Source organism: Danio aesculapii, chromosome 2 (genome assembly GCF_903798145.1).
Source record: "Danio aesculapii chromosome 2, fDanAes4.1, whole genome shotgun sequence".
NCBI lineage: Eukaryota > Metazoa > Chordata > Actinopteri > Cypriniformes > Danionidae > Danio > Danio aesculapii.
The window spans coordinates 47,573,625-47,587,651 of NC_079436.1; the positions used below are offsets into that span (position 1 = coordinate 47,573,625).

A 14,027-nucleotide genomic window follows, 5' to 3' on the forward strand; every position below is an offset into this window, starting at 1 on the left:
CAGCAATAAAACTACTTCTAATGGTATTAATAATTAGTTATAAGTATCTTAGAAATGTTACTACTAATAACCATAATAATAAAAAGCTGGTCTGTTTGTAAAATGTCAATGGTTAATAATGATAATAACAAGCCAAGTCATCACTTGTCACTACATATTTTAATTGAAAATATATATCTTAAGTACGTCAATACTGACAATATTTTTTAAAAAATAAGATGTTTTAAATGCTTTGTACAAAATTAAAGTTTAATATTAACTACATTACTCTAAAACGAGTTCACTTTAACTGCATAATTCAGATTTTCTTGAATTCAGCTTGATTTTCTTTCAATTTGATTGAAGAATTTGAATTCAGTAATCTTGACGCCTTAAAATAATTAGCTGAATTTAGTTTTTCAGTGTTACCCTACTGAGTAAAATATACTTACTAATTAAATAAAAAGTTTTAGATAAACTAAATATTTTAATGTCATTTTCATTTATGCAATATGAATAAACGATCCATAAAATTAAATAGGTCTTATAAAAACAACTTTGTGGATGTATCTAACAGCAGGCTGTGCTATAGCAAGCTAACACCTTACCCTCCAAGGAATAGCCTCCTCTCGGGTAGTTTTGGGGTGGCGTGGGGCGCATCATCCTGGAAATGCCCCCCGCTAATGCGGTCATATCTCCTCTGCACAAAAAAAAGGATGCACGAAGCACTTGATAGAAAAAGCTGTTATCCAAAGAGAAAGCGCTGGTCGTCAAGTGTCAGTGGACTGCCCAAGTATTGAGGTCTTAAGGCGAAAACAAAAAGTCAACTTCAGAAGTTAAACCGTCGCTTCCAGTCTTCTGAAGTTATTCACGGATATCCAGGTTTTCAATCGTGGTTTATCTCAAAGCGGTTTGGAAGATAACACTCTCAGAGCTTGGTTCCGTTGTTGTTGACACACTTGTTGTTGTGAATTGAAACGGTGATCAGTGGCGAAACATTTTATCAGTTGTTGAGTTGTTGGCTCCTTCTGCCCAGCGAGGACTGTGATTGGTCAAAGAAGGCGGATCCAAAGACCTGGGAAAGTCTTCTGATTGGTCCAAATCCTGAAAGTTTCTTATGCTGTGACCTCGGGAGTTCAAGTGGATGTTTCACTGATAACACTCTCAGACATAAACTGTGATGCCGCAGGGCAATTTGGAAGATAATACTGATGTTTTCTTCAATAACCTGCATCTAAAATATTTGAGTTTCTTTTAATAGAGTTATTTGCTACAATTGTTTTCGACGTTGTTCCTGGAAGCTCTTGCAAATTTGCTTGTCTTGCTTATAATATGTACATAATTCAACTCATAAATCGTTAATAAACACCATGACCTGAGATAGGAGTGCCAAATAACCGAAACACTGAAAAAGTGCTGGACGCAAAGTTGGGAGAGTTCCACCATTTTGCTTTCTTCTGCCACAACCATAGACCTATCTATTGCATCGAACATGAATTCTCTACAAACCCCGAATTTCGAGTAAAAAACCCAAAAAGCTGCACAACACAGAGGTATTTATTGTATGCATGTGGACAGTAGAGTCTCTACAGAATGAAAGGAGCAGCTTGCGGGGGTCTCAGCAGGGTATGACGCCGAGAGTGCCGTAAAAGCTGTCTGTGGAGACCAACACAATTGCGAAGAAGCGTTATTTATAACGCAGAGACATACAATATAGTCATCCATCCCACACATTCTCTTGCATTACTCTACATTTCTCTCTCCCTCACTCACTCACTCTCCGTCTCACGTGCTCCTCCTCTGTTCCCTGCAGTCTCTGAAGCTCCTTTTCTTTCTCATTGAGAAACTCACGTCAGTCAAACAGGCCCAGTTCATTCACAGAGACCCACTGATCAATCAAACTGAACAAAACTTCACACTGTCAATTGTTCAAACAGAACTTCGAATATATACTCTCACAAAAACGATTTCTTGTTAAAACTGCGTATTTAAAATGAGCTGAAACTACACAATTCTTGGGAATTTTGGGGGACAACCTAATTGTTTTACAGTCTAAATTTGGTAAGTTAACTTAATCGATTTGTGTTGTGACCACATGAATGAATTGAGTGGAATCCTGCATTAATACAGTGTAGCTAAAACGAGAAAAATAAATTTAATAAAATTCCCGTTTATAAAACCTGAATCATGACGCTTTGTCGGATTTCCCGAAGGTTAATGTGACAAATACGCTGACTGTCATCTCGGAGTTATCAACCCGCAGAGACGTCGACAGTTCAATCAAGGGGTAAAGTGGCCTTCTGGTCCCCCCGGGATGTGAGCATTATCGCATTGCTGTGCACAGATGAGCATGTTTCGCGGCGGCGACGGATAAGCGCATGTTATTGCCGTCCACGGTCCCAGGTGCTCCATAAACGGATTAGCGCAGCGGCGTGGAGAGCGGAGCCCGCGCGCCACAGGCCAGGCGGCCCTCAGAACAAGAGCCGAGCCACAGACGAGCATGCTGACTTTAATTGACATCTGACCGCTTCTGCCGGATTGGCCTGAGGGACAAAACATCAAAAGTGGTGTTATTGCAAATTAATATCTGAAATTTCCCACGTGAGATCTATCTATCTATCTATCTATCTATCTATCTATCTATCTATCTATCTATCTATCTATCTATCTATCTATCTATCTATCTATCTATCTATCTATCTATCTATCTAATCCATACGTTAATTATCTTTACAAATAAACATATTATAAATTTTATTAAATATTCAAATATCAACAAAAATAGGAGTATGACAAAGAAGAAATGTTTGGTTTGTTGTTGTAAGTGTGGATATAAAGTTAATTTTAGGAAATAACAAATTAAAAAAACTATAAAATTAAAATGACGCGTGGATGTTTGCTAAGAACGGGCGATAGGCCTATTACTACTACTACTACAATAATAATAATAATAATAATAATAATAATAATAATAATAATAATAATAATAATAATAACAATAATAAGTAGTAGAAAAGGAACAACAACAGAAAATAGTACCGAAAATAATGAAGTGCGTAAAAAGGGGGCTTATTTATGCATTATATATAAAACAAAACTCTAATTTTGCAATGTACTGTATGTAAAAACATGTCTGATTTTCTCGTGTTATAAACCTATAGCTTTACCATGTTTACTACAAGTCTGCAACACGACTGCCGAAAAATGTTGCAGCGGCTCTTTAATATGCTATAAATATTATGCACCAATATAAAATTCCATGGTGTAGAAATCAGTTAAAGCTTAAATCATAATTATATGATCAATTAGTCCTGACAGCATTTATTTTCAGTAATTGTACTTTATTAATCTAAGTTAATCTTGTTAACTTAATTTTATAAGTTACGCAAGCTGTTTTAAGTCAGTTTAACATAATAAAAGTTAAATGGACTCATTAATTTGGTTCAGCTGAAATGTAAAGGCAATCAGGATTTTTCACAGTGTAGAAAATTCAAAAGTTTCACCCAAGCACTCTCAGTTACCTGAACATAATTTCATAAATATTTTTGCACGTGCATTCAGTGTTTGTTTGCTATGGACTCGGACTCAAGCGCTTGTATGACACTTATTTTTCAGATTAAGCAAGCCATCTTTATTGTATTTCTGAATTTTCCTTAAGTATTCGTATCAGTAGGACACTTTTGGAGCAATGACTGCTTACTAATTGCTTCTTTGTATTTTGGCCTGGTTGCTAGTGGATTTTCAGTCACCCCCCCCCCCATCCCTCTCTCTCTCCCCCCTTTCTCTGTGTTGACGTCTTATAGCATTGGCACAACAAACTTTAATTACTTCTTTGCATTTCATATCTCAGAAAAGCCTGCAATGAACAAACGTTTAGGGAGAACATGAGCTCTTTTGCACCGCTTACAGTGCAATAAACACTATAATAATGTTTTCAGATTTAAAGAATGTCGATTGCACACAACAGGCTCGTTGTAACTCGATATGGTCATAAAGTGAGTGGGGATATAAGCGGAATGAGGAGAGACTCAGTTTGATTATCTTTAAAGGGATACTGGATATCCGTGTCAAATCAATTCTGGAGTGAAAAATCCAAGTCAGAAATTTTCTACATCGGTGGAAGAAAAGACATCATAAATAAAGAGGCAAACGCCACACTGGAGAAATGTAAGCGCCCCTGGTTTGGTTTAGACTCTAAAACAAAACAACCCAGGGATGTGTTTTCATAGAAATCTGGAGGAAGAAAAAAAATGGCATAATGATTAAACTCAAGAACAATGTTTCAGCTCGGAGGAGAGACTACAGTGACAGACTGAAACAGAAGCGAAGTGACTGCAGAAATGAAGGGTTGATGTGTGCACTCTCAGCAGCAGGTCATCTCTGCTCACAATTTATAACTTTAACAATTTATAACTCTCCTTCTCGCTTTCAAACTTCACATGTGCCCTCTTTCCTACAGTCCTGAAAGGAGTTCACATATACGTTTTAACTGTAATTATAACATTGCCGCATTTTCAGCCCATTAAAAATAATAACATTTTTAAAAGTTCGATGTGCAAGTATGTGCCGTATATACACACTTCATCATATACTCTGTAAATTATATGATCAATTAATCCAACAGCATATGTTTTAGGTCATTGTAACTTATCAAACTAAGTTAATCATGTCTGACTTGTTTTTTTTAAGTTATGCAAGCTGTTTTAAGTCAGTTTAACATAAGTTCAATGGACTCATAAGGTTAATTTGATTCAGCTTAAACGTTTAAGGCAACCAGGATTTTTTTACAGTGTAGAAAATTAAATAAAAAACACTCCAATGTGAATGATAACTCAAATTATTAGATAATCCACAACAAAATATGCGTGAGTGTTTACTTGCGTGTTTACGTGTTGGTTGTTTCACGTTTTTTCCCCGACAGCTAGGGTGAAAAAAAACGTAAAATAACAGCCGTTATATTGCAGACATTGGCCGTAAAATAACAGACGGTAAATTACAGAAATTTACCGGAAATTTCAAATTAAACAAAATTTATGTAAAAGAAGCGTTGCCATAAAATAACCAATTTTGGTTCCTTTCAATGTGTAAAATTTTTTTTGTTTGTTTTTAAATATTCAAAATAAATATTTTCCACTATAAGCAGGTTGCGACCTACAGGAGGTTTGGGAAGGATTGACCCCTTAATTAATGCTGATTCCCCCTGAAAGACGTGAAAACGAGATCACATAGTTCGCTCTGATCTGTATTTTAAATAATAATAGTAATAAATAAAATAATAGATCATATAAATAAACATTTGACCACCCCTTAATGTTTCATACCATTGTGAATGCATAATCACGCCAATCAGTCACGCGAGAGAAAAAATAATTCGAGTCTGAAACCGGCAGATCTACAGCACCGACAGACATAGTAAGTGTTGGCACAGCTGTTTTCTCATAAAATTATGTTTGTATGTACATATAGCCTGAAAGTAAAGATTAAATGCATAATTTGACCTACAGAAACGTCTAACCAGATGATACTGTAGGTCAAAATACACAAAATATCTCTCAAAATACTGAAAACTTAAATGTTTCATTAATAAACTAGATGTTTCCAGTGTCTAAGATTCTTCAACCATTCAATAACGATGATGCATTAAATAGTTATCAAGCATATCGTTTGATGGATATAAACACAACTCTATTGTGCTAAAATAAACAAACACTGCTTATGGGACCAGCTCGAATTATGCATCCTTTCCAGAACTTCCCAATCCACGCACAACCGAATGTGCTTAAGCAAATATTTACCGCTCGAGCTGCTGTGGGAAACACATCGCTCTTACAGTAAAGTGACAAACTACTCAATAATACTGCTCTTTACAATGGACTCTTGCTGTTGTGATGACTTTATTTACTACCCGGGTCCATTAGAATAACTATAAAGGGTTGGTTGTTAGCGGTTTCCTTCTTATGTTAAACGCGTTTGCTACCAAGAACAGCCGACACAATTTTTAGGTAAGCATTTTGTTTGTTTACTTGCTCATTATTATTAATTTGTATCACGTATTCACTAGTTTATTATTATAATTAATATTATTATTATTATTATTATTATTATTGCAGAGGCCGAATAAACAAAAACGCTTTACCAAAAATTATGGGGTTAAAAATGGAAACAACAACAACAATAATAATAATAATAATAATAATAATAATAATAAATAATAATAATAATAATACGTTTTAAATGCCAACTAATTTTGCATTAGATATCTGGGGTTTTTTTTTCTCTCCGGTAATAATAATAATACCAGCCATCTCACCTTTACCCCTTATCAGTATTTGCTAATGAGTTTAACAGTCTCGACTAATGTCACATTGAGCCACTGTAAACTGTGGAGCGTTTGATGGTACTAATTAAACGGTGGTAATGAATGTAAGTAACTCAAGGCAATACAGCAGCACTGGGATTCAAAGGAAATTAAGACTTTTGCATGACACAGGGTAAATAAAGTGGCCCAGTAAGCGGCAGAGAGCCTTTGGAAATGGAGCGTTTGTTGTGAGGGCCGCAGGGCACGGTAATGTCTTTACATGATGGCAGGGGGACAGGAGTTTATTGCCCCCGCGGTGAACCTTGGCCCCGGGGCCTGAGCTTCGGCATTATTGCTCTCAGGTGATCACGGCTACCAGTAGCGCTCCTCTCTGCAGGTGGTAAAGCCGGAGAGATAAAGATTCACGCGCCTCTCAAAGCGGCTTTACCTGCCATTTTCTTCTGTCCGCAAGAGGGCGCAAAAACAAATAAAAATAATCTGCCGTATTTTTGGCGCTCTGTACACTCAAAATATTACCTTTGCTCCTCGTTCAAACTACTTTTTTACTTAATTGTTTTATGTTCAACTTAATGACCACTTATAGTTGTAAAAACAGTGAAGTTAACAATCGATTTGTGTTGGGACAACATGAAGGAATTGTGTGGAACCCAACATTGTTTACAGTGTAGCTACGCATTAAAATTTCTTATAGCATTATGATCAACATTGATGCAATAATTTGATTAAAATAAAATTAAAATTACAATATTATAACAATTTAAAACAACGATTTGCTATAGTTTTTAAACCCTCGCATAATCCTCCAGAAAGCATTCAGATATGCTAATTTATATAAATATACATTAATATTACTGTTGTGCATTTTAAATTAAGCATTATAAAAATGCTTGGTTGTTTCAACCAAGTTTGCAGATACTATTAAACCCAACTGTTGGGTTAAAAAGATGTCTTTCTTTTTTTAAATAAAGAGAGATAAAATGTAATCTAGCGATAAGGTTTAATCCATAATTGAATAAATTGTTAATTTAACATTGGGGACACTGACTATTTAACCCTACGGCTGCTTTAGTTTTGTATTTAAGAAAACAATAACGTTTAACAAATTCAAAGTAGCCCAAAAAAATTTAACCAGCCCCCACTTAAAACATTAATGCACATGCATATTAATTTGCTATTCAGAAGTTATTATTAAAGAAGTGCACTATAACAAAAATTTACACAAGCAAATAAAAAGTCAAATGAATTTAATTGAATAATTTATTAATTAAATAATTTAATAAATAAATAAATCCTTTACTGTAATTCCAGTCTTTGGACTGCTGTGTCGGTGCGCGTCAGTGCACTGGGATCTTCATGTGAGCGGCTGTAATTTCAGCACCTCTGCAGTCGGACAGCTCCAGCTCTCAGATTCACACCTCTGACTGCACCCTAATCTCACCTAAAGAATATCCCACTGCAACGGTTTCATTTCATCTGAACGCAGTAAGATTTAATATATTTGAAAGGACTTTGGGATGTATTCATTGAGCACAATACGATACTGAGATTTACAACAACAACAAAAATAAATAAATAAAATACTTTTTACCAAGAATTATATGAATCCATATTGCCATTACGTCAGCAGTTTTCTATGTTTAATATAACTGCTCGCGTTGACAATACAGATAAATCAACAGCGCCCCCTTCAGGAACAATAACGTGAAAACAAGTACGCGATCTAACTGAAATTTCATCAAACCTTTCTCATGTTGTTATTTTACAATCACCTCTATTCATCAACATTTTTTACAATAATATATATTTATACATATTTGATACATTTTCTGTATTTTTTCGATCACTATTCATCATCATATTCCTTTAATAATACATATTTATACAACTTTTTAAATTGATTAATATCCTGTTTGAGAATCTGTTCCAGACTGTTCCATAATTTCACACCACATACAGACATGCACAAACCTTTTAAAGTTGTCCTTGTTTTCAACCTCCTAAAATTTAGTTCCTCTCTCAGATTATATCCCCCTTTTCTTTCTTCAAAACATTTCTGTATGCCAGGAGTGCTCAACCCTGTTCCTGGAGATCTACCTTCCTGCATAGTTCAGCTCTAACCCTGATCAAACACACCTGAACAAATTAACTAGGACCTGAACAGCACTTGATCATTACAGGCAGGTGTGTTTGATGTGGGATGCAACTGAAATCTTGCAGGAAGGTAGATAGATCTCCAGGAACAGAGTCGGCCACCCCTGCTGTCTGCATTTGGTAAGTAATTTATTCCTAGCTTTAAACATAAATTGTGCGGTTTTAAATTTAACCAAATCATTGACCTTAAGTAACTTCAGTTTAAAAAAAGTAAGGATTTGTATCAGTCTAATTACATTCTTCTGTATTGTACATAAGGATTGTAAGATTGATTTATATGTATTCCTCCAAATTTTAACACAATAACTCATATATGGCAACATAAGTGTGTTGTAGAATACAAACATTGATTTGTCCAGGATAAATCTTGCTTTATACACTTATGCTACAGTTTTTACTGATTTTGATATCACATTATTTATGTCACAAATTTTTTATGATCTAATACAACACCAAGAAAACATAGACTATTTCTATAACGTCATTATCCATTTTTAAATCTACAATATGACTACTTTTTGATTTCCTTTAATTTAATAACCTTTGTTTTACTTCTATTTAATGACAATTTGTTTACGTCAAATCACAATTTAAATTTGTAATTTTTTTTGATCACCTCCACAAGTTTTGGTAAATTATCCCCAGAACAAAAGATAATTGTATCATCCACAAATAAAATAAACTTAAACAACTCTGATATTTTACACAAATAGTTATTGATAATAATAATATTATAAAAGATATTGGATGTAAAACTAATCCTTGTGGTATGCCACAATTTACATTCATAAATGAAGATTTATCATTGTCAATTTTAATTATAATTCATATAAAATGAAAAGCATGATTTGACCTCAAAATATTACTGTCTTTATTGTAATTTTGATAATATAAATGCAACCTTGGTGACTCTTTCAAATCCATAAAAAAGTTACTGATGCCAAATGGTTTGTTGGTAGTTTATCTGCATGCCAAACTGTTGATTTGTCCAGGATAAATCTTGCTTTATACACTTATGCTACAGTTTTTACTGATTTTGATTTGTCACTAATTTTTCATGATCTAATACAACACCAAGAAAACTTAACCGCATAGACTCTTTCTATAACGTCATTATCCATTTTTAAATCTACATTATGACTACTTTTTGATTTACTTTAATTTAATAACCTTTGTTTTACTTCTATTCAATGACAATTTGTTTACGTCAAATCACAATTTAAATGTATTCATTTTTTTTTGATCACTTCCACAAGTTTTGGTAAATTTTCCACAGAACAAAAGATAATTGTATCATCCACAAATAAAATAAACTTAAACAACTCTGATATTTTACACATATAATTATTGATAATAATAATATTCTAAAAGATATTGGATGTAAAACTAATCCTTGTGGTATGCCACAATTTACATTCATAAATGAAGATTTATCATTGCCAATTTTAATTATAATTCATATAAAATGAAAAGCATGATTTGATTTCTAAATATTACTGTCTTTATTGTAATTTTGATAATATAAATGCAACCTTGGTGACTCTTTCAAATCCATAAAAAAGTTAATGATGCCGAATGGTTTGTTGGTAGTTTATCTGCATGCCAAACTGTTGTTGTAGACGTATGTGTTCACTTTGCAATATGAAGATATAATAGACAGCAGCTTCAGTTACATTTACAACTAACAGTGCTACATTTTAGGCATTTATAGAGTAGTGGTGTATTGCATGTTTTCAGTGTGAGAACGCCTTTAACAACGCTGTTTCTGCTGTTTTGGAGCAGTTCTGTGGGGTAAAAACCAGGACACAGAGATTGACAATCTAATGTGATCCAGACATTAAGACACAAAACTGATGCATTTGGGCCTCTGTGGGAATGTTGACTGGAATGTTTTGTTCTGGAAAAGACAAATGTATTTGGACAGATAGCTCTTTTTTTTCTTTGTGGTGTCATTTAGAAATTAAGTAAAGACGTAGCATGAGCCTCTATTGGCTTGTTACCATGCAGCTAATTCCAAACATGTACGGATGTTGGACAGTATGGAAAAGATTGATTTTTATTTTATTTATTATTATTTTAAATTTTACATTTTTATTTTATTTACATTTTTATTTTTATAATTTAATTTATGATCATTTAATTTGCATTTTTTATTTAATTGAACGTTTTATTTTGGTCTAGGGATCACTTTCTTTTGGGTAGGTCATTTAAGTATTTAATTTAAATTAAAATTGTACATTTTATTAATTTTGTTTTGTATTGTGTTTAAAATGACTGTATTAAGGTCTAGCGACAACTTTATCTTATGAGTAGGACCTTTAAGTTATTTATTGATTGTTTAGTTTTATTTTATATGGCTTTATACTAAAATCTAGGGTTCACTTTACGAAATGAGTCTCCAAGTATAAATGATTTTATATGTTATTCATATGGATTTTATTAACATCTAAAGCCCAATTTTCCACTACTAACTACTGCAGCTATTTACGTTATTAATGGTTATATTTAGTGTATTCACTAAATATGCATCGTATTAAAGGCTGTTTGCAATACTATGTATCTTGGGGTCTATATAAAATGTAAATGTACAAATGGTGAAATAACCATATAATATGTCAAAAATGCCAAAAGGCATTTTCTGTTTCCCCCAATTTCTGTTTAGCGGAGAGAAGATTTTTTTCAACACATTTCTAAACAATAGTTTTAATAACTCATCTCTAATAACTGATTTATTTTATCTTTGCCATGATGACAGTAAATAATATTTTAATAGATATTTATCAATACACTTCTATACAGCTTAAAGTGACATTTAAAGGCTTAACTAAGTTAATTAGACCAGTGTTTCCCAACCCTGTTCCTGGAGGCACACCAACAGTTCATGTTTTGGATGTCTCCCTCATCTGACCCATTAACTTCAGGTTTTGGAGTCTCTTCTAATGTTCTGATGAGTTGTTTCTGGTGTGTTTGATTAGGGAGAGGATGAAAATGTATACTGTTAGCGTGCCTTCAGGGACAGGGTTGGGAAACTCTGCATTAGAAGAGACTCTAAAACCTGAAGTTAATGGGTCAGATGAGGGAGACATCCAAAACATGAACTGTTGGTGTGCCTCCAGGAACAGGGTTGGGAAACACTGAATTAGACTAACTAGTCAGGTTAGGGTAATTAGGCAAGTTATTGTATAACGATGGTTTGTTCTGTAGACTATCGAGAAAAAAATAAAGAGGCTAATAATTTTGATCTTAAAATGTTTATTTTTTTAAATAAACCTGCTTTTATTCTAGCCGAAATAAAACAAATAAGACTTTCTCCAGAAGAAAAAATATTATCAGACATACTGTGAAAATTTTCTTGCTCTGTTAAACATCATTTGGGAAATATTTAAAAAAGAAAAAAAATTCAAAGGGGGGCTAATAATTCTGACTATAACTGTATGCCTCATGTAAAAAGAAGAGATAAGTGATAGGCGAATGATCTGTGTGGTGATGGGGTCAGGAAAATAATAAGCTTGCACTTCATCCCTCTCCATTTCAACCAAATGAAATTTTGTTTGAACAATTGTTTTGTGTAGGATTTTTTTTTGTTTGAAATAAATCAAATCAAATCAAATAATGTCATTTATTTCTGTTATACAAAGCTGAATTTATCCAAGAATCTATCACATGGAATCCTATAATATAGAATATTGTAATAACATTGTTCAAATATTATTTGACTTCATTAATAATTATTCATATAATCATATGAGTTGAAAACATTTTCGTCCTGCATAGTTTTGTGGAAACTGTAATTAATTGGACTTTTTAGTATCCTTTATCCTTCGGTGAATAGAACGTTCAAAATTATGACATTTATTTAAATCATTTGATAATATTATAAACAAACATGTTAAATATCTTTATTTCACTTTTGATCAATGATCCATTAATTCAATTATTTGACTAATAAAAGTAAATGCATTTGTATCTTTTGAGTGGCAATGCAGTTTCCACAAAAACTTGAAGCAGCACAACAGTTTTCAACATAACATATTATTTATAATAATAATAATGAGGCGGCATGGTGGCTCAGTGGTTAGCACTGTCGCCTCACAGTGTAGGTTTCCTCCGGGTGTTCCCGTTTCCCCCACAGTCATGCGCTATAGGTGAATTGAATAAACTAAATTGGCCGTAGTGTTTGAGTGTGAATGAAAGTGGGCTGCAGCTGGAAGGGCATCCGCTGTGTAAAACATATGCTGGAATAGTTTGTCGGTTCATTCCGCTGTGGTGACACGCACACATGCACACACTCCATTAGTTCTACACAAGGTTAATGAAGGGTGCATCCCCTGTCAATACCACATGTTACGGTGTGTTTTCAAATGTCTAATGGATCATATTGATTCAGGCTCAACTTTTTCTTAGATGTGCACTTAGACACACAGCGAGTTTTCAGCGATAATGTAAGCATGTCATTTCCATGTCAGCTATTAGTCTCTACAGAAATAAAGTATAGATACACTGCTGGATTATTCCAGTTTCTTATCAGTTTAACCCCTTGATCAGAGGGTAAAGTTGAAGAGTTCAAGAAAGTTGAAATTATGACTTTAAAATCCACGTTAGGAATAAACTGAAATGATTTATTTTAAGCTCATGAGAAGATACTAAAAAATTCAAAAGTCAAAGCTATATGTGACAGCAGATCACCTTACTGTAAAGTCAATTACAGCAAAAATACTGTATTTACATTTAAAGCAGCATTTATATTGTTGTAAATCTATTTTAAAGAATTGTGTGTCTTTACTGTAAGTCATTTCACAATGCAACCTTAAAATACAGTAACATACTGTATAACTGTCCTACAGTAAAATAGAGTTCATATTACAGTTAAATACTGTTTAATGTACAAAAATCGTTAACAGTGTAGCTTCATAAGACATCAGTGTATTATCAAGAGTCACAGAGATTTTTTTTCTGTCTTTTTTCCTTTCAAAGGACCAAGTGTAATAAAAGGCGCTGGACAATGGAGGTGAGGGTCCACGTGCAGTACTTAATTTAACAGAGAATGGTCAGGCAGGCAACGGTCAATACAGGGGCAACACAGAAGGCAATGCAAAGTCGTAGTCTAAACAGGCAAATACTCAGGATAGGTGGCAGAGAATCAAGACATGGAAAACAAGGCAAGGATTGATACACTGAAAGGCTAGGATTACATGCTTAGAAACGCTACCAGAAACAAGACTCAGCCCCGATGTGTGTGTGTGTGTGTGTGTGTGTGTGTGTGTGTGTGTGTGTGTGTGAGCTGTATAAATAGTCCTAGAATTAGTCCGTAATGAGCTTCCATCTGTGTGTGTGCAATCAGTGGGTGAACTGCAATTGATGTGAGAACACAGATAAGATGGGATTTGACTTTGTAGTTCTTTCGGTGGCAGATAGTTCTCCAGCGATCTGGAGATCCTGTGACACCAGGACTCATTGACTGGCATTTCATGAACCACCACAGACAAAAGTTCAGCTCAAAACTTTTTTTTATGTTATACTGAAGGAAAAAACGTCAGTTTGATCCTGGATGACCTGATGGTAAGTAAATTACCAATAA

General features: G+C 33.9%; 1 protein-coding gene across 1 annotated transcript in view; it reads right to left on the reverse strand.

The window, feature by feature from the left end:
* Positions 1–946, reverse strand: part of pax3a (paired box 3a) — a 51,387-nt gene extending 50,441 nt beyond the window's left edge. Inside the window, exon 1 of the mRNA XM_056469499.1 lies at positions 588–946. Within this exon, the coding sequence (XP_056325474.1) occupies positions 588–672 (85 nt within the window). The 5' untranslated portion in view covers positions 673–946. The remainder of the gene's footprint in view (positions 1–587) is intronic.
* Positions 947–14,027: the final 13,081 nt, after the last annotated feature.